This window comes from Mastomys coucha, unplaced genomic scaffold (assembly GCF_008632895.1).
Source record: "Mastomys coucha isolate ucsf_1 unplaced genomic scaffold, UCSF_Mcou_1 pScaffold23, whole genome shotgun sequence".
NCBI lineage: Eukaryota > Metazoa > Chordata > Mammalia > Rodentia > Muridae > Mastomys > Mastomys coucha.
The window spans coordinates 2,749,633-2,770,049 of record NW_022196906.1 but is presented as its reverse complement, the minus strand read 5'-3'; the positions used below and the strand labels follow the sequence as shown (position 1 = coordinate 2,770,049).

At 44.0% G+C, this 20,417-nt stretch overlaps 1 protein-coding gene across 8 annotated transcripts in view; it reads left to right on the top strand.

Annotated features, from left to right (window-relative positions):
- Nucleotides 1–629: 629 nt before the first annotated feature.
- Yap1 (Yes associated protein 1) overlaps nt 630–20,417 on the top strand; it is a 78,176-nt gene continuing 58,388 nt past the window's right edge. For 3 of the 8 annotated variants that reach the window (XM_031345932.1, XM_031345938.1, XM_031345934.1), the window contains exons 1-2: nt 634–1,181; nt 3,630–3,880. In XM_031345932.1, the coding sequence (XP_031201792.1) occupies nt 906–1,181; nt 3,630–3,880 (527 nt within the window). In that variant the 5' untranslated portion in view covers nt 634–905. Of the gene's footprint in view, nt 1,182–3,629; nt 3,881–20,417 lie in introns of all 8 variants that reach the window. The other 5 variants (XM_031345931.1, XM_031345936.1, XM_031345937.1 and 2 more) reach the window with 5 other exon arrangements.

Here is a 20,417-nt window from a genome sequence, read left to right as displayed (position 1 = left end):
GACAGAGAGACAGAGACAGAGACAGAGACAGAGACAGAGACAGAGACAGAGACAGAGACAGAGACAGATGGACCTATGAACCTACAAAAACCGAGCTAGCAGAGGCCCTCGCTTGGAATCCTAGCTGTCTGTGGAAGCTGCGGCACAAAGATTGTCTGGAGTTGAGGATATCCTTGGCTAGAGTTAAGCTTGTTTAAAACAAAACTTAAAAAGTAATACAATGTTTCTTTTCGTAAAGTACTCGGAGTGCAACTCCTGCTCTCCAAGCTTCACTTTGTAATCATTTGCACCCGCCCTCAAGTGTTTTGTTGTTTCTTCTACAACTTGGTGGTAAATGGAATCCACGTTAAAACGCGGACCGGATTAAAATCAGTGCGGGTGAACCGTGTCGCCTTTGCATCCAGCCTACTCAGCCGGCTGTCCCGATTCCTCGCGGCGGCCTTGGCGTTGCGCTCGGGTCCGGCGGGCTCCGCACCCGCAGTCGTGCGGCTCGGGGCTGGCCGGTGGGTGCGCACGCAGCGCGGTCGCCCCCGGGTCACGTGAGGCCGGGAGTCTGCAGGAATGTAGCGCCGCGCAGGGAAAGTTTCCCCGGGGGCCGCGGGCTGCGGATTCGGTGCGGGCGGGCGCGCAGAGGAAGGAAGAGCGTCGAGGAGGCGGAGCCCGCGAGGCGCGCGGGCGGGCGGGCGCTCCTCGCAACTTTTTAGTTTGGGCGTCTGGAAGCCGAAGTTTCTGTCTCAGTTAGGACGCCGCCGCGGCCGGGGGCAAAGAAAGGGAGGAAGGAAGGAGCTCGCGGAGGGGAGGGGAGGGGAGGCGGCCTCGGGCAAGGAGTGCAGGGCGATGCGGGCGCGCGTCGCGGCCCCCCGAACCTGAGCGCAGCGCCCCGAGCGTCGAACGAGGCCGCAGCCATGGAGCCCGCGCAACAGCCGCCGCCCCAGCCGGCCCCGCAAGGCCCTGCGCCGCCGACCGTGTCTCCGGCCGGGACCCCCGCGGCCCCGCCCGCACCCCCGGCCGGCCACCAGGTCGTGCACGTCCGCGGGGACTCGGAGACCGACTTGGAGGCGCTCTTCAACGCCGTCATGAACCCCAAGACGGCCAACGTGCCTCAGACCGTGCCCATGCGGCTCCGCAAGCTGCCCGACTCCTTCTTCAAGCCGCCTGAGCCCAAGTCCCACTCGCGACAGGTAAGGGTGACCCCCGGGGCCCGGGGCCGAGTGGGGGCGCGGTACCGGGGGTTGTTTTCGCGGAGCTGGCGGTCGCGGGGGGCTGCACAATGCGCGCGCCGCCGCTCCGCACCTTCGCTTCGACGGGGGGAGGGGAGGGGAGGCGAGGAGGGGGAGGGGGCCCGGCGTCTAGTGCGGGACCCCAGCCCGGGGGTACGGGGCCTCCCCTTCCCGCGCCGCTGGAGTCTCCGGTGGAGCCGCGCTAACTGCTCTCTTGTTTTCCCTCGTCGGTGAGGGGTGGGGGGTTGAACCGGTCCATTGAGTTTCTGGTTCCTTCTCACCGTCCCCTCCCCCTCCCTCTCCCGAAAGCTTTTCTGCTCTCGCGGCCCAGGCGCGGTCAGTCCCGGTGCAGGGTTCCGGCTCCCCAGCCCGGGCGATCCCGAGAGTTGGCGGAGCTCCCTCTCGCCCCTCGCTCGCCCCCGCCGTGCCCTGGAACTCGCGCGGGCGGGACCCTTTCCCACTCGGTGGGCTCACGTGTCCCTTTCCTAATCGTAACCTATTATTTACTGTTCGGCCCGAAAGCTTTTAAATGAGCCACGTCTGTGCGTTGCGCAGGAGCTCGGCTGCGCTCGCGGTGCAGAGGTTTCTGCGCCGGCCTTTGATAGCGCGTTGCCGGTTGACTCATAGGCCGAGTTCTGCCTGGCCAAACTGTGATTAAAGGTAATGTTTGGGAAGCAATGACTAATTCCAGGCTCGCCATTGCTTTTTAAGTGACTGCGGATGTGAACATGGCTGCTTATCCACATCCACGACGCCTGGTTATTTTCCCAACTGGATCCAACACAGAAGTGAAACCGTTTCAAAGTATTAACATTCCGATAGGTCCTGGTAGATTTCTTTAGTGTCGCTCTCCCCGCTTTTAATTACTTAATTTTTAAAGAACTTGCTTTAGGCTAAACCAGCACAGGAACTTTGCCCAAAACTTAATTGGTTTTCCAAACACTGCCATGTCGTTAGCCCACTCGGGCTGTAACTTGAGTGGGAAGAAGAGTTGCCGCCCCCACTCCAGCCCCCCTCCTGGGCAGGCCTGCTGTAAAACCGGGCTTTTGGAGCGCGGAAAATCTCGATTAACCTCCCTACAAAAAAGCCTCTTAAGGAGGAAGGAAAAGTTATTTAGCTGCTAGCCTAAATAAACTCTTCATTTGTAACAACAGTAGACCTATATACTATTTGCTCCTTCCCCCACAAGGGTTTCTGTACTCACTGAACTAAATGTATGTTGGCATGCAATCGAGAAACGGCTGGAGAAACTTTGAAGGAACACGCAGATTGAACGCTCCATTTTGTAGAACTTAGAAGTCAGAAGGAATGAACCCGGGAAAGTGTACTTGTAATACCGGCTTCCACTGAGCCCTTCGTGGGTACATTTGCCTTCACTAAGCGTTTTAAGAGAGCTGTTCGTCAAGAAATTTACCTTTTCTGTGTGCCAATGATTTCCTAACATTTAATCTATCTGGAAACTCAGGGTTTTTGCTATGGGGCTTTAAATGATTGCAGGGTTCTTTAAGTTTCCTTATCAACATGAATCTAGAAAAACGTTTTGATAAACCCTAATTCCAATAAAAGGAATAGAATATGAATAATTGTATCTGAGTTTGTAAATAATCATCTCCAGGCCCCTGCCTGAGAATTCTTATATCCCTACGTCCTCTGGCTTGGAAAAACTAATTTACAGACAAGTTTATTCCTGATACCTGTCTAACAGGGATCTGCAAGGAATTCACCCAAATTCGAATCATTGGGGTCTTTGCAGATTTTTCCTTTCGCCCTCCCCCTGCTGTTATATGTGTGGGAATCCACAAATTATAATTGAATTGGTAAAGTCTTTATCCTCTAGTCACAAAAAGGGTTAGCCTATTATTCTCTTCATTGGGGAGCTTTTAGCATTGGTGCAGTTCTGAGCCTTTGAAGTCATTAAATGTTGTATAATTTATAATGGTTGACTTATTGATCACATTTGTTCACAGTCAAAAAAGTGACAGACGGAGGGACATTAGATATTTAAAACAATGAAAAAAGTGCACAGTCGTCCCCAGGTTTTGTTCTAGGACCTGGAAAAGCAACCACACTGCTTAGAAAAAAGTACTGATTGTTTTGGGTTGTGTGGGATAAGCATTATTTTCTACCACTAAATAAAGTTACTATGCCTAGTATTTGTTGTTTTCACACTGTCTAGGCGGTAGACATTCATTCAGGTGGACTGTTCATCAGTAAAATAACATGATGTCTATTAAATTTCTGTAACTTAAAAGTGGTCTATTTGGATACCTGTGTTCCTTTGTGTAAGAAATTAAACATTAAAGTTTGCATTTGATACTTAGATTATTTGCTTGTCATGACATTTTATTTGGAAGTTAGGGTAGGTGCTATTGTCTTTATTGTCAATTTTTATCTTGTTATTCCTAATAGGCCAGTACTGATGCGGGCTCTGCCGGAGCTCTGACTCCACAGCATGTTCGAGCTCACTCCTCTCCAGCTTCCCTGCAGCTGGGTGCCGTTTCTCCTTCGACACTCACAGCCAGTGGCGTTGTGTCTGGCCCTGCTGCCACCCCTGCAGCTCAACATCTCCGGCAGTCCTCCTTTGAGATCCCTGATGATGTACCACTGCCAGCAGGCTGGGAGATGGCCAAGACCTCGTCTGGTCAGAGGTACTTCTTAAAGTAAGTGAAGACAGTGCTGGGAAGTGGCAGTGTAGGGATGACTTTATTCATTTATTACTTTGCTGCTGCTAAAGATGGAACTCAGCCTTGTAAATAAATGGTAAACCAGCATACTTTACCATTGAGCTGCAACCCCAGCTCACTTGCTCTCTGTGTCTCTACACACACACACACACACACACACACACACACACACACACACACACACACACCCACCCTCTCTTTAGGGTTGGTCATATCTTGAAAGCCTGCTTTTTTTTCCCCCTGGTTCAGAGCCTTTTCGCTTTGTGGCAAAATGAGATAATCTCATTTTGAGTTTGTACCGGATTTGTTAATTAGCCAGGCACAAAACAAACAAACAAAAAACCCAAACCTGGCGTAGATATGTGTTATATTATCTCTATTGTGCATTCCCCACCATGTTTGTGTCTGTCTGAGGGGGGGTGCGGGGGTCTTTAAACCAGGACCTTGTGCATTCTTTCAGCATAAATGATAGGTAGAGAAGGAAATATAGTACTTGGAAGAGATGACTTTACAGTGCTTAAATTGTGAAACAACAAATACTTTAGCTGTATTTTTTATGTCATTTAACAAATTTTCCCCTCAAAATGTGAAGAAAACATTAGTTGTGAGGTTTGGTCTCCAATCATGTGGTAACACACTTTGCCTTCAAAAGCAGTATCTGCTCTGGGAAAATGTAAGCAAGACCTCTTCTTTACCACTGCCCACCTCCCACCCCAGTCTTCTTGTCTTAACAAAATGGCAAATTACATTCCTCTGAAAAGGACAAAATGAAATTTTATCCCCTCTACTTTTGACACTGGAAGTAAAACTAATTTTTTAGAGCTTATTTGAATCAAGAGTGTCAGAGTATCTCGACTGGCTGTTACAGACTGCAGATTGTTGGATTGTTCTTTGAGTTGGTTAACTGGGTTGAGATAATGCTGTGAAGAACAATGCTCATTTTGATTCAGATTTGTCTAACAATCCACAGGAAATGTAGTGGTTTTATTGGATGGGGACACCAGTAACAACATTGTTTTGTGTGTGACACCCCTCCCTCCAGCCTCTCCCACCCCTGCCTGGATCTCTATTTTCAGTTGATTATCTTGAGTGGGTTGCTACTTTGTGTTTAATTTTGGTTTTCCAGGCAGGGTTTCTCTGTAACTTGCTTTGTAGACCATGCTAATCTAACTCAGATTGTCCTGCCTCTGCCTCCCAAGTGCTGGGCTTAAAGGCTTGTACAAGATGCCCCATTTTGCTTACTACTTTATAATGTAAGGATATAGACTCAGGATAGATACTTCAGGAGGACTGGAAGAGATTTGATCTTGATCTTGGAAAGGGATCCCACCCCCACCCTTTTTTGTTGTTGTTGTTGTTGTTGTTGCCATTTTTCCTCCTGTAACGTCTTTTTTAAAAAACTTTTTCTGATGTGCTGGTACTCATTTCAAAGGGTCAGGTTACAAGGAGAACAATAAAGGGCCTGAGACTGGAAAGTACACACAAGCCTGGCAAACTCATCCACAGGAACCAGACCATTCCTCCTTTAAGCAGCCTCCAAAGTAAATGACTTGGAAGAGGGGCAGGCTGTGAGAGTTGTGTCCTGAAGGGGAAGTGAGGGGAAACAAACCAGGTTGTTAGGGAGGAAAAGAAAGGCTTAGACTTGCTGACCTCCTCCCTGCTGTGTCCCCTTGCTGACCTGGGGAGATTTTAAACTGTTTAGTAGCCTGCAGGTCCTGTGTTGTGGCTGGGCTGTGAGCAGAAGGTTAAAGAGCGACATTTATACTGCTCTTAAAATTTTGTGTTTTCTTGAAATTGCTTGTTTGGTGACATCTGCATTTTCATTATTTAAGTGAGCGGTCATTTTTTGGAGCTGTGTAGGTACTGCATACTGGCTCCATCTCCCCACTCGACACCCTCACTCCTTTCCAAGGAGGCTGGAAAGAAGGTAAACTGGGTCAAACTGTGACTTCCTACAAAGGAGTGGGAGAGCTTTCCTTGGGAAGTAGACACTAGCAGGAAGTGAGGAAACTCACTGTTTCTGAGCTGCTTCTGTGGTCAATGTGCTTTTGGGTCTGCAGAGCCTCTCACACTATGCTCTGAAGTAGATGGCTTTGGGCCTGAGGGGGTAACCTTACAGCAGGTGAGCTGAGTCACTGGGTCTGATAAAGATCACGTGGAGAAGATGTTGTCTAGTCTTTGGTAGTTTCTGAAGACTAAACTGCTTTGTCAACAGTATGCAGTTTGGAAAAGAGATGTGAAGCAGAACTTTTTCTCTCCCAGCTGGTTTCACTGGTGGTAAGTGTAGTTGCCATAAGGAACTTTGGGCACCAAACAGATGCATGACATTAACATCTACCCTGGCTGTGAGTTAGAGATGGTAAAAAACTCAGCTTTGGTGCCAAGTAGCTATCTTCATTTTTAGAATTGTTCTCTTCACAGTCAATACTTTCCTCTTGTTTGAGGTTCTTGTAAAGTCCCATGTAATGGAAGGAAGGGACTGACTCTGAGTGTTGTCCTCAGACATTCTGTATACAGAACTGTGGTGTGTCCATATCCATGCTCATGTGCACGCAGAGATGCATAAACAATAGCTTAATAACATTTTCAAAAGGATACTTCTGTCCAGCCAGCTGAGGGATGAAGATCTGATAGCTTCTGAACTTGAGCTCATTCCAGCCATGAAAACTAACCCCTTCCTTCATCTTTTTAGGTACTTACTGGAACTAACTTTTATGGTACAAAGTATGTCATTTCTTGAGATTTATACTTGGCAGGAAGAATTCTAACCCCAAATGGTCCAAGCTGGCAAGATGATGTAACTTGAGAGATCTGGGAGAATTGTTGACTTGGGAACAGCTAATTGTTGCCTTGTGACTGTAGATGAATGAGTTTGGAAGTCAGTTGGCCCATCCTCCAGTTTCAAGGCCAATCTGTCTAATTACCATGATTGGTGTTAAAGCCCGCCCTAGGTCAGTGAGATCTAGAGACTTGGACTTTATATTGGCAAATTATAGGGGTGGATCTATAATTCAGGCAGCTTTATTCTGGACAGGAACCCAGACTCTGGACATTATGCTGTGCCTGAAAAGGGCTCAGTCTTTGTAGATGTTACTACATCTTTGCCACTGAACTTACTGACTTATTGTTTGAAACTAATTTCACCATAGTACCTTGAATTTTTAATTTAAAAGAATCAATTCTCTTTATAGCTCAGCACTTCTGCAGGTTTTCCTGTAGGAAATAGTTCTTAAAGTAGTTCATCAACAACTTCCTATTTCTTTTATAAGCTGCTGAATAACTTCCTGAATTAGCATTCTATAATATCTTTGGTTGCAAGGGTTGCTCCTACTTTTCAGTTTATTTTATTGAATCTGGTACCTTGTAACCATTGCCAAGTACAAAAGACTTATTGTAAACTGTGTACCATGGAGGCGTCAGAATTTGATGTGCCAGATATGATACAGTGATTTAATACATTTGTAGATATACATTGTTTCTAATAGTTTTAAAAAGATTTGTTTGTGTGTATCATGTGTCTGTGTTATTTTCTGAATAGAGCCAGTCTTTGAGATTCACAGTTTTTCGGGCTGTGTTTTGTTGACAGTTGTAGATATTTTAGCAGCTGGGAATGTAGCTCTGATACAGCAAGCACAAGGCCTTTGGATTGCTCAAGCTTCCCAGGCCACCTAGGGCAGAGTGTGATGGGAGGTGCAGATAAAGTCAGTGAGATAGTTTAGCGGTAAAATCCATGTTCAGCAAACTAATGACCTGGCTTCGATCCCTAGATCCAAGGTAGGAGGAGAAACAACTCCACAAAGTTGTCTGATCTTCACACGTGCCTTCATTTGTGGTGTCTTTCACTGTCTCTCATTTCTCACAAACAGTGTAATGGTCAGTTTGAAAAAAAGATAGGAACCAGCTATGGTAGTGCACCCAGCAGAAACAGAGAAACCGGGCCAGGCTGCATGGAGAGACCTTGTCTCCAAAAAAAGAAAAAAAGAAGATAGAGGATAAATTAAAAGGATTATGGTTTTGAATGGTTTTGTAAAAAGTATGTAAAAGTTATTAACTAGAGTATATCATTCCATTATTTCAAGGAGTTATTTTCTCAGATTTTTTGAAAGTTATTCAACATTTAGCTTAGCTGCATACCAACACAAATCATACATGCTTTTCATGAGTAGCATTTTAGTAGTTGACACAATGTTTTGTTTTGTTTTGTTTTGTTTTTCTTTGTGTGTGTGTTGTTTGGGGAAATGTTTAAGACAGAGTCTCAGTATGTTGCTCTGGCTATCCTATAATTCACTCTGTAGACCAGGTTGGCTTCAAGCTCAGAGATCCATCCCTCTGCCTCTCTTCCAAGTAGTGGGATTAAAGTCATCGACCACCCACACTAGCAGTAGTTGACACTTTAAAACAATGTAGAACAAAACCTTTCTGAAACCCTGAAGTCAGCTTTTTTTAGTAATGTAAAGAATTTTTTTTTTGTTTTTTGTTTTTTGTTTTTTGTTTTTCAAGAGAGGGTTTCTCTGTATGGCCCTGGCTGTCCTGGAACTCACTCTATAGACCAGGCTGGCCTTGAACTCAGAAATCTGCCTGCCTCTGCCTCCCAAGTGCTGGGATTAAAGGTGTACGCCCATGTGTACCACCACCACCCAGCGAAAAGAAATATTTTTAGTTGCAGTTAGAGAAAGAATGTAAATTAGACCCTTAATGGTTTTGTTTTACTTACCTGGTCTTCTGCCTTAAGGCTCTAGGGTAGAGGTTAGCTCTGTTTTTGTGTGTGTGTGTGTGTGTGTGTGTGTGTGTGTGTGTGTGTGTGTGTTTTAGGCTTTTAAGTTGTGTGTGTGTGTCTATTTAGAAAGAGGTACTGTGTATAAGGTGATCTTGTGAGTGCCCCAGGGTAGCCTGCTTTACCCTCCAGGCATCCCATGATGACCTTGAACTCTAGCTAATCCTCCTGTCACTGGTTACCAGTGTGTGTTACCATGCCAGTTGAGTGCATTTTTGGAGTGTTGTTTTGACAGACTCAACTTCTCCAGGATCCTGTGGTGTCTGGGATATGAAGCTGCCTTTGAAGAGGACACCATGGGGCAGCTGTCAAAGAGGCGGGGCAAGAGGAGATGGGCTTTTTGTAAAAAAAAAAAAAAAAAGACATTGCCCTCACTTACCTTTCTCCTTCATGGAACTGATACAACGGGCATGTGTCTGTGCATGTGTCCGTTCATGTACATGTATATTGTCATGGTGTATATGGGGGTCAGAGCATTCGGGAATTGGTTTTCTTCCTTTTTACCACTTGGGAACCTAGATAGGAGGTACCTTGTGGCAAATCCAAAGTGTATTGCTTTTAGCCTCAGAGGTAACACTACTGTGAAGAGTCAGAGAACTGAGCAGAGGCCTGGCTGAGGACACCTGGGCCTGTTGATGAGAATACTTGGAAGATACTTGTTTCCCATATCAGTTCTATTTACAGACCAGTAGTTTGGGATTTAATTTGAAGGAAGTTACAGGTCAGTTTAGAAAGGGCCTCAGTCCCTTTCGGTCAGACCAAAAAGCAGCAGCCCTCCTTTGGCTTCTCTAGAGGTGAACACTTGTGAGCCTTTTAGGTGTTTTTTCCCCTCTATAAACCTAGGGTTGATTTGATGGGCATGTATGTCTGTGTGTATATTAGTGCGTGTCAGCATTCTCAAGGCAGGCTCTGTTTCTCACTGACCTGGAGCCCTAGGACTCCTCTCTAGCCCCTGGCCAGTACTAAAAGTGAAGGTGCAGCTCCCATATCTGCCTTTTACATTGAGAGTTGGGCGGTAGCCACCTCACCGACATGCCCTTGCGAGCATGCTCTTAGAAACTTGTAAAATGTGCTGTTCTTCTGTTTAGTTTTCCTTATCCCCTTCCTTTGCCCTCCTGGAATAACTGCTAGATATTTATGTATTTATTTATTGTTTTTTTAATATTGTTAGGACTATTTATTTGGGGTTTTCCTATAGCAGAGATGTGTAATAATTACTGTGATTTTTTTTTTTTTTCCTGAACAACTTTTACATTTTCTTTAGAATTGTTGCTTTTTCCCCCTCCTTGGACTCTTGCCAAGAGCTCTTTGTGTTCCCGATCTGAATGACTTCAGTTTGTGGTTTTAGAGTCCTAGGGGCTGGCTGTGGGCTGTCACTGCGGGACACTGCTCACTTAGTTGGACTCTAATTCCCTCCCTTGGTTTGGTCACTCTTGCTCACCGTGCAGAAATCTGCAGAGAGCAGTTTGGGTTGTAGAGCTTTGAGGGCTAGATCCTCTTTTACTCTAGTTTCTAGTTTTACTGATGAGTTAAAGCTACTTTCCACAGCTCTTAGGAACGCTAGTTTTTGTGTTCTTTCATGAGGAGCCCAGGTCTGTACTTGTTAAAACTTGTAAAAGCAGGCGTTTGGCCATCTCAGTGTGAGGGAAGTTCCTCATGGTTTTGCAGGTTCTCAGAGGAGTCCTCCTATATTCCTGCGATTTGTCAGGGTCTTTGATTTTCTTAGTTTGATCATGTTGGCTTCTTTCCTTTTAATGATTTTTTATGTGCATTGGGGTTTTGCCTACCTGTGTGTCTGTCTGTGTGAGGTGGTCAGATTCTTGAAACTGGAGCTTCAGACAGTTGTGAGCTGCCCTGTGGGTGTGGTTCTGGGAATTGAACCATGGTTCTGCCTTCTCTGGAAGTGGTCAGCGCTCCTAACTCTTCAGCCATCTCTCCAGCCCTGATCTTTGATTTTCTTATCAATTCCAAAACCTCTTCAACTTTGGCTTTTAATGGCTTAGTTGATTTTTGTCCCTCTCGAAGATACTTATTTTTGCTAGGCAAGGTAGTAAGTATATGCTTGTAATCCCAGCCCTTGGGAAACTGAGACAGGAGGATTGCTGTTTTGAGGCCAGCCTGAATTATATGCCAAGGTCTACAAGCTAGCCCTGACTGCAAGTGAACCCTCCAGATAAGAGAGGTGGGGAGCTAGCATGCAAGAGTGGGAGAGTGCGTTCCTTCTTGATTTCGTGGTCCCCTTTCTGAGTTGACTGATGCACCTTCACCTCTGGGCTGTCTCATCCCCTTCTTCAGTTTACTTTGCCTTCTTGACTTCACAGCACCAATACCCTGAGGCTGGCAGAGACCATGAATGTTGGCATCATCGTTACTTCTGCCTGTCTCTCTAAATGAAAGTCTTTCGGTCTTTTCCCTAGTGACCTTGAGTAATGTAACTGGCGTGAACACTGGGTTGGGTACCAGTGTTCTAGAACTATCAGTGACTTTATCCATATTCTTGGCTGTACTCAGTAACAGAACACAGAGCCTCTAGCCCCATTAGGGAACACAAATGTACCAAGTGCTTTGACTTGGTAGAGATTTTATTATTATGTTTACTAAGTCACATTTATGTAGTGTCCACGTGTTTAGGTCACATGACAACCCGTAATACATGGTTCTTTCCTTTCCTTGTCTTAGCTTCAGGGTTGGAACTCAGGTTGTCAGGGCTTGGTAGCAAGCCTTAGTTTTGTTTTCAGAAAGGGCCTGCCCCAGAATTGCCTGTGTAGACCAGGCTGTCTTTAGATTCAGAGATTTTCTGCCTGCCTCCCTCTCTGCCTCCTAAATACTTAAACTAAAGATGTGTATCTTGCTTATTAAGGCAGGTCCCACATAGGTTGGCCTGGCCTGAGTTCACTATGTAGCCCAGTCTAGCCTTGAACTCTGGGCAGTCTTTCTGTCTCAGCCTTCCAAGCGATAGAAATACAACCCTGCCACTCCATACTTGTGTAACCTCTCTGCTGAGTAAGAGCTGTGAAGACACAGAGGTAGGTCATAGCTGCCCTCTCCGCCTCTGAATCCCAAGACAGTGAAAAATGAATGGATCTCTAAGTGACTTTTCTTTGTGAACTACTACAAATATTCGTGTGTGTACATGTGCACGCGATGCAGACATGAGTGTGCATGGATACTAGGTATCTGGATATCAGGGCCTCCTGGGGTTCATTTCTTGTGTTTACATGAGTTCTTCTGGATGTTGTGGGTCTGCTCAGGGCACTGCCTAGACTTATGAAAATTGATATTACCAACATATCATAATCAATTGAAATTCAAAAATATGAGGAATTAGAAATTTGTTGGCTATCATCCAGTGGTCTCTCTAATTTGATAATTGGAGAAATGGGTCCAGTTGTACAATCCGTATACACGTCCTTCCTGTTTGTACGTGACAGTGTCTTTTTTGTTTTGTTTTGTTTTTTTGTTTTTTCAAGACGGTTTCTCTTTATAGCCCTGGCTGTCCTGGAACTCACTTTGTGGACCAGGCTAGCCTTGAACTCAGGAATCCGCCTGCCTCTGCCTCCCAAGTGCTGGGGTTAAAGGTATGAACCACCACTGCCCAGCACACACACTATTTCTTAAATGAATGTAACCTGTTCCCTTTGGGCTGAGAATGAAGAGAATCACTCAAGTCAAATAGCTTGACCATAGCAGGAAATCTGTATCCAAAAATCGTGCCTGCAATTCATTCCTTGGTGCAGCAGAACTGTCAACTCTCAGCTTAGCTACGATGGAGATAAAATCCTTTGGTGACATGAGGGTCATTGAAGTACAGCCTTATTACAATGAACTCTCCAATGTCTAAAAATTGTTCTTATTTTGGGTTTGTACCACAGTAAGAGCCAAGATTTTTAAGCTCTACTAAAAACAAAACAAACAAAAAGACTTATATGTTCATTTCTTTAAAACAACTAATAGTGATATATTATTTTAAAATATACAGTTAATATGTTTGGAGTTATTTAAAATTTATATTGAGATAAACATGTATTTTCAGTATTGCTGTAGACAAGCATCCACATAAGACTGTTCAGTTGATTATTGTTTTATATCAAACAACTTTTATAATACTCATTTTTATTATAATGTTTTATAAACTTTAAAGAGTATGATAAAATTTTAAAAGTACTGCAGGTATTGAAGGGGGGTCTCTGGGAGGAGTTGGGGTACAAAAAGGAAAGAAGAATTCGATGTAATTCTGTTTACTTAAAATATGTTTTTAATGTTAACAAATTCAGATAAATTAAAATTATGTATCTTTTCTCATCATAATGCAATAAAATGTAAATCAGTTAAAACAAAAACATGAGTTCTTTCATGGAGCAGGTGACAGTAGGAACGGCGCTGCTGTGTGTTTAATTAGTTGTGCGCCTGGTGGCTGTGCTTCCTTTTTTGGATATACATGTGTATGCAGAGACCAGAGAAGTCATTCTTGGTACTGTTCACCTTTTTATTCTGAGTAGGCTAGACTGGCTGTCTGGCCATGGAGCCAGAGGGATGTACCCACCCACCTGTCTACACTTCCCACCCTTGGGTCCCTACCTTTTCCTCTGTGGGCTCTGAGGGTCAAACTCACGTCCTTGTGCTTAAAAAGGCACTCGTATCAAATCCTTATTCTCACACACATCCCAGGTGCTTTTTAATGGCTAATTCAATGAAGTCGCTTATGCTTGGTATTAATGGACCATTGTCACTTTCTCAGACTAGTGTCCTGCCCTGCCCCCTGTATTAACCATGGTCATAGAGGTATTTTTGGAGAGCACCTTATTTGTCCATGTCAGTAGATCTCATCTTCATTTTGTTCAGTGGGGGAATGCCATCCAGGGGATGAATGCCACCCAGAACCATGGCTGTTGTCAGAATGTGCTCCAGGAGAGCTGACTAGCTGTGAGGATGAAGAATTGACTGGGGTGACTATGGGAGTGTGAATCAGTGAAGCATCATTGTCCTGCACTTCTAAGTAGACATTCCCAGGACATACCTGGAAAGATCAGCAGCAGTGACAAGCATACCTCCAAGTGCTTCTGTAGGTTTTTATGGTTGGTTGGTTTTGTTTTTTTGATAGAGTTTCTCTGTGTAGCCCTGGCTGTCCTGGAACTTGCCCTGTAGACCAGACTGGCTTCAAACTCAGAGACCTGCCACCTCTGCCTCAGATGATAACTGGTGATCCACCGATTTGTTTATAATATGAAAAGAAAATTCTACACAAAAGAGGTGAGGAGCTGTCGAAATGCAGATGTTTCTGTTTTCTTCTACACATGCTCAGACTGATATCAGTTGTGTTTCTGAAATCCTGCAGCTCGGATGGGTTCCAGGTGATGAAGCTGGGTGTTGTATACCCACTCATCCTGTTGGACTAGTTACTAAATCTCTTATGGGTGCAAAATAAAACCACTGTGCTTGAGGACAAGCTTGCTCTGGGATTCCTATGTGTGTTGCACTTTTGAGTTAGTACTGGCATACTTCAGTTTAGAACTTGTGAGCCAGCAAAGCCAGTTTACCTGGTAAAGGCACCTAATTGCCAAACATGGTAGAAGAAGAGAACCAACTCTCACAAGTTGTTCTGTGACTTCCACAGGTGTGTGTCCCAGAGAGACACAATACACAAGTTTAATACATTTTTTAAAAGACTGTATACCCAGGCTTGGAGGCGGGATGTGTGGTTCAGGGATGGAGGAGTACCAAGGCCCACTCTGCATACAGGCACATAAGAGCATAGCTGTCAGTAGGGGAACCCCCTTTACTTCAGACCACACGGTGGTTTTTTACCACAGAAAATCCACTCTATGGCATTTCTTAGTTTGCTCATTTTGATGTGGTAACAGTTTCTTCCTGCTCATCTCTTGGTTTTTCAAGACCGGGTTGATTTTAGATTTTAGACTGGTCTGCATACTACATAGTGCCCAGGTTGACAGCAATTATCCCACTGCTGCTCTCTTCCTGAATCGTTAAATGCTTTTTTTCCCCCCCACTCATATGTGCTCCATGGTCTGCTTGTTTCATAAGCTTGTGGTCTTTATGTCACAGGCAATGTTAAGGGCTTACTGGATACCACTTGCTACACTTGGGGCCATGGAACCCCTACCATATGTAGACATCATTGGTGTTCCTCATTGTGGACTTACTTAGCTACAAGCTTCTAAAGGCCAAAAGATACCTCCTAGGTTTGCTTTGGAGTCTATGGATCAGTGGGCATCCTGGTTGATAACTGTGATCCTGGTGTAATTATTGTCCTTATTCTCCAAAGTTGTGGGGTTTGATGCTACCACACCTTTCTGAAAGCACTATGGAGCAGCCGTGTAGGTTTTCCCATCACTGACACAGTACCTGAAGGGGAAAGAGGACTCATTCAATTCACAGTGGGACAGTGGGGGAAGGCATGGCTGCTTTCCTAGCAGTGGGAGCATGAAGTGACTGACTCACCTGTCAGGTAACCAGTAAGCAGAAAGCCAGAGCCCACCAACCTTAACTCTCTCCCAGGTTAGGTCCCAAGCTCAAAGGTGCCACAGCCTCCCTAAACTTTGGCTGCTAGCTGGACAGCAGTGTTCAGCTTGTGAACTTGTGGGGGTAGCTCACATCCAAACAACACAAGGTAACTGGAATATTTACTTTGTATATTTTTTTTGCAAAGACTGTTCTTGGACTCATCATGTAGTTGAGACTAGCTTTGAACTCCTGATTGTCTTCCTGCCTACATTTCCCAGGTTCTAGGATTACAGGCAAGGGTTACCACAGCTGGCTTCTAAAAATAATTTTGTCATTTCTTAACCTCCTCCTCCCATTCCTGTTCTATATTGCTGCCTGGCTGTGAACTCTCCATGTAGCCTGAGCATGACCTTGACCTTCTGATCTTCTTCCTCCTACCTCCTGAGTACTGTGACCCAGAGCCAGGTATGTTAAGCAAGTATTCTACCAACTGAGCTGTACCCCAACCCAGTTGTTTCAGTTTGGAGGCAGAGCTTCATTGTATTGCCTAGGTTGTTTTGCCTCCTGTCTCAGTGTTCCCTATTCCCAGGGGCAGTTTATTTCTTAAATGGCAGCTGAATAGATGGTAGTCTTGCCATGTGGCTTTGGCTGGCCCAAACCCTGTTAATCTTGGAAATTCCTTTTTATCTGTTAGGCTAGTTCTTCACTATAAACCAGCACAAATCCAGTCACAGAAACTAGGTTGTTTTTCTTTCATTTTAAAAATTTTATCTGTATGAGTGCTTAGCCTGAATGCATATGTATGGATAACATGGATGCTTGTTGTCCACATAAATCGTAAGAGGGCTTCAGATCCCCTGAAACTGGTGGTTGTAAGCCACTGTGTGGGTACTGGGAACAGAGAACTCCAGTTCTCTGTAAGAGCAATAAATGCTCTTAACCTCTGAGCCATCCTTCAAGTCTCCTCTCTGCCCACCCCCCCTTCTTTGTTTTGAGATGATATGAGCTTGCTAAGTAGACAAAACTGGTCTCGAATTGGGAGCATTGGAGCAACCTCTTCCTACTCTGTAGTATTAGGGTTGCAGGTGTGTGCCACCACACCTGCTTTATGTGTTTATTTTTAAAATAGTCTTGTTATGTGGTTCCAGGCTGACCTTGAGTTGTCAGCCCTTCTTCTTCTGTCCCCTCGACCTCTGAAGGTTCATCTGGAATTAATTACAGATCTGTGTCACCGTGGTTCTTATTTACTTCTTTGATTGGTTTTATGAGACTTAAAATATCAGCATAGCTCTTTGCATCACTGCATGAATTCAGTGAATCTTTTCTTCCCAAGATTGTACCTAGGAACTCCTCTGAGTGTCTGGCAGTCAACAAAACTCTATCCTTAGCTGTGTTTTCATTCTGAAACATGATTTAAGTTTCCCAAGTTGGTCTTGAACCTAGTCTCAGTCTCCCATATGACTGGGATTATAGACTGGACCACCAGGCCTGGCTGGCTAGCTTCAGATATTTCTACAGCAGATGGATCTGTGGTTTGACTAGACTACAGGCTAAACTGTTGCACTATGGAGAAACAGGAGGTTGTTAATAGTGTTGCAAAGTGTTCATGTGCCTAGGCAGATTACACAGAGAAACCCTCTTAAAAACAAACAAAACCAACTAACCAACCAAAGATTTCCCTGAAACTGTTGCTTGCAGTGCTCAACTCTGTGGAGCAGTGGGTGGGTTGGTTCTGCTTCCATCTTCAGTAGACACTGGCATCTGGTGCTCTGTCCTGCCTCTTGTCTTCCTGTTTCTGTGCTGAAAGCACTCCATAGTTAGAGTTAGGACCTTCCTGGTGGTGAAGGTTCCACTTATTCATCTTGCATTGTACTGGTTTAATGTGTGGCCTTCAAGATTGAGAATCAGTCCTTCAAATTCTGCTAAGGACTTCTTGAAGGCATGAGGTTGCCACACACCTTTTTGAAAGTTGGTATCTCTGAGCCTTCCGCCGGTGTGTGAAAACGTATGAACACTATCTTTCTTGCTTTCTGGTCTTGAGGCCAAAAGTACATTAAAGGTTTGGAGTCAAGCAGCTTGGCTGAAACTTAGTTCTTGTGCTTATTGTTCCCAGCTCCGGGGTCACCTATAGGGTGTGACACCTGCCAAGCCCACTCCAGAGGCATAACCAGTGAGCATTCTCAGCACAAACACTGACTGAATCAAGTTAATCTTGATTGATTTATTAATCTATTAACCTATTATTATAAGCCCCATCCCACAAAGTTGTGGAATGTTCATTTTTAAGTTGATGCCCCTCCTATAGTGTTATTTTTTGGCAGTAAAGAAATTAAGCTTATTAGTTTAGCAAGTTCATCCAAATGTCTATGGGTAGAACTTGGACCCTGATGTGTCTGTGGCCTGTCATTCAAAATTCTTCCAATCTTATATGCTTGGAATTTCCATAACAAAATTTTGAGGCAGGGGTATTTATGAAAAGTAGTTTTGAAAGGATGTTTGCTTTTGTTTCTTTCCCTGTGTGAGTCTACAATAAAGACAAGTTCAAGTTGACTGTTTATAGAGTATAGAGTTCCTAGCATATACATATGTATTCTTTTCTCCCACATAGTTAAGCTTTCTTTTAAAGGCTTGAAAGTATTCAGAGTAATCAAAAATTTTTTAATACATAAATACCATAGTTTTGAAGTCTAGACAATTATATGACCCTAAATAACATACTATATTTCAAAATTATACTTTAGGAGTAGGGATATAGCTAGGTTCCACTTTGTATATGTGTGTGTGTGTGTGTGTGTGTGTGTGTGTGTGTATCACACCACTTATATATATCACTTATTATTATTATTATTATTATTACTATTATTATTACTATTATTATTATTATTTTGAAACAGGGTTTCTCTGTGTAACACTGGATGTTCTAGAACTTACTCTATAAATCAGGGTGGCCTCAACTCACACCCACCTGCCTCTGTCTCCTGAGTGCCAAGATTAGAGGCCTGCACCACCATGTCCACACCTTCTGCACACCTCACCGTCTACCCTCTGGTCAGGTGGTACCTTCTGAACAGCAAATCCATTACCATAACATGAACAGGGACATGGACTGTCTAATCATCACAATCTATACTCTAGTTTCCTAACTATCTACAATTTCCATTTTAATTTAAACAAAAATCTCAAGCAGCCAAAAGATATAGTTAGAAGAAAACGCAAGGCCACTTAACTAAAGCTTTGTTTCTTAAGCTGTAAATAGTGTTTAAAGCATTAGGTCATAGTTAATGAGGTGCACATTCAGGCTACACCAGCTTAGATTTGCTCTAGAACATAGGACAACCCTAAAAACAAATCTGCCGGAGATGGTAGTGCATGCTGAATGTCACCCAGCACTTGTAGATCTTTTATGAGTTTAAGGCGTGGCCCACAAAGCCCAGCCAGGGCTATACAGACAGACCCTCCCTGTGGGGTGGATATGGAGATATAGTCATCAATCAATTAATTGATTAGCCAAATATTCTTGCTCATAGTTGATTATTAAGTAGTTTCCCTAAGGAGAAAATAAGCATTTTATGTGTTTTTAAGAAACTGGTACAGTATATATGAATGATGGCTGTTTGTTCGTTTTAATTTGTAGAAAGCCTATAAATGAACTTTATTGTGTTTCTCCTAAAAATGCAATGCCAATTCCCACCCAACCACTATTCAGACAGTGGTGAACTGTATAACAGAAACAGCTACTGTCATAGTCAGGATTTCTTTTCCATTGCTGTAAAGAGAGACCATGACCAAGGCAACTTTTATAGGATGTTTAATTGGAGCTGGCTTACAGGTTCAGAGCTTCAGTCCATTATCAAAGCGGGAACATGGCAGCATGCAGGAAGACCTGGGGCTTGAGGAGCCAAAAGTTCTCCATTTTGATCCAAAGGCAGACAGGAGAAGAGTGGTACCCACATGGTTAGGAGAATGGTCTCAAAGCCCAACCCCACAGAGACACACTTTCTCCAACAAGGGCACAACTCTTCCTGAGCCAAGCATATTCAGACCACCACAGATACCAACTATGATGACATGCACAGTTGAAAGATATTTCATGTGGGAATAATACCTTAATTCTTTAAAGGAAAAAAAAACATAGTCAAGAAAAATATTAAAGAGCAAGCAACCCAAAACAAGGGTCTTCAGTTGTGTCTGCAGCACATAGTATGGCATGTAGCTTGTGATGGATGTTTAATGATGTGAGAGGGTGTTTGATCCACTAGCCTTGGAGCACTAGCTTCCTCTGTAAAGTTAACAGATCAAGATGCAGAATGTTGAGCTTTACCAACTTTAGATGCTGTGAAAGTCAGTACAAAACTTCCCATCAGTTCCCAGGACCCCCCCACCCCCATATATCTCCATCCATCCCCATTAAGTTCTTACTTTATAGAAAAAGGAAAGTTTCTCATCTGTGTCTTCTCTGGGCTGAGGCAGCCATAGCCCTGAAGGACTTCGTAGCCTTCTGAGAGAAGAGCTGTTGATTTTGTCAGCTAGGCACGGTCCCATGCTGTCCGTCCAGCTTTTCAGATGTGTTCTTTGTTGCCATTTTAGTTTGGGGCCTTTGGATTGTCAAATACAACTTAGAATTGTTTGAACCCATTACAAGATTGTGAATGCTATGTTGATTCAAATATATGGGGGGAAAATGCTGGTATTTAACACACTCACAGTTAATAAGATACTTAAGGAGGTGAATGCTCACTCTTTTTTTTTTTTTTTGGTTTTTTGAGACAGGGTTTCTCTGTATAGCCCTGGCTGTTCTGGAACTCACTCTGTAGACCAGGCTGTCCTCAAACTCAGAAATCCACCTGTCTCTGCCTCCTAAGTGCTGGGATTAAAGGCGTGCGCCACCACTGCCCAGCGAGTGCTCACTCTTTGTAGATCTGTGTATGTGCAGTGTAGTGTATGCCTGCTTTGGCAAATCAGCCTTAGGTATTTGCCTATGTTCTTGCAGGTGTTAACACACAGTACTGTTATATAAACAGGATCTGTTTTACCTTTTCACCTATGTGAGTCTGTCTGATGGAAAGCATGGTCAGCTTCTGTCCATCTGGATTGCTGCTTTTCAGCAGTTAAAGGCTTTATATATTGTTTTGTGTTTGTCTTAGAAGACCTTTTTATAGAGTAGGGCAGAACTTTTCTATTTCTCCCATGGGTCTCATTTTGTCTTGCTAAATGATCATAAATATTTGCTAAATTAATTAAGCCAAGACACCTACCATGTCTTTCAAAATAACTGCT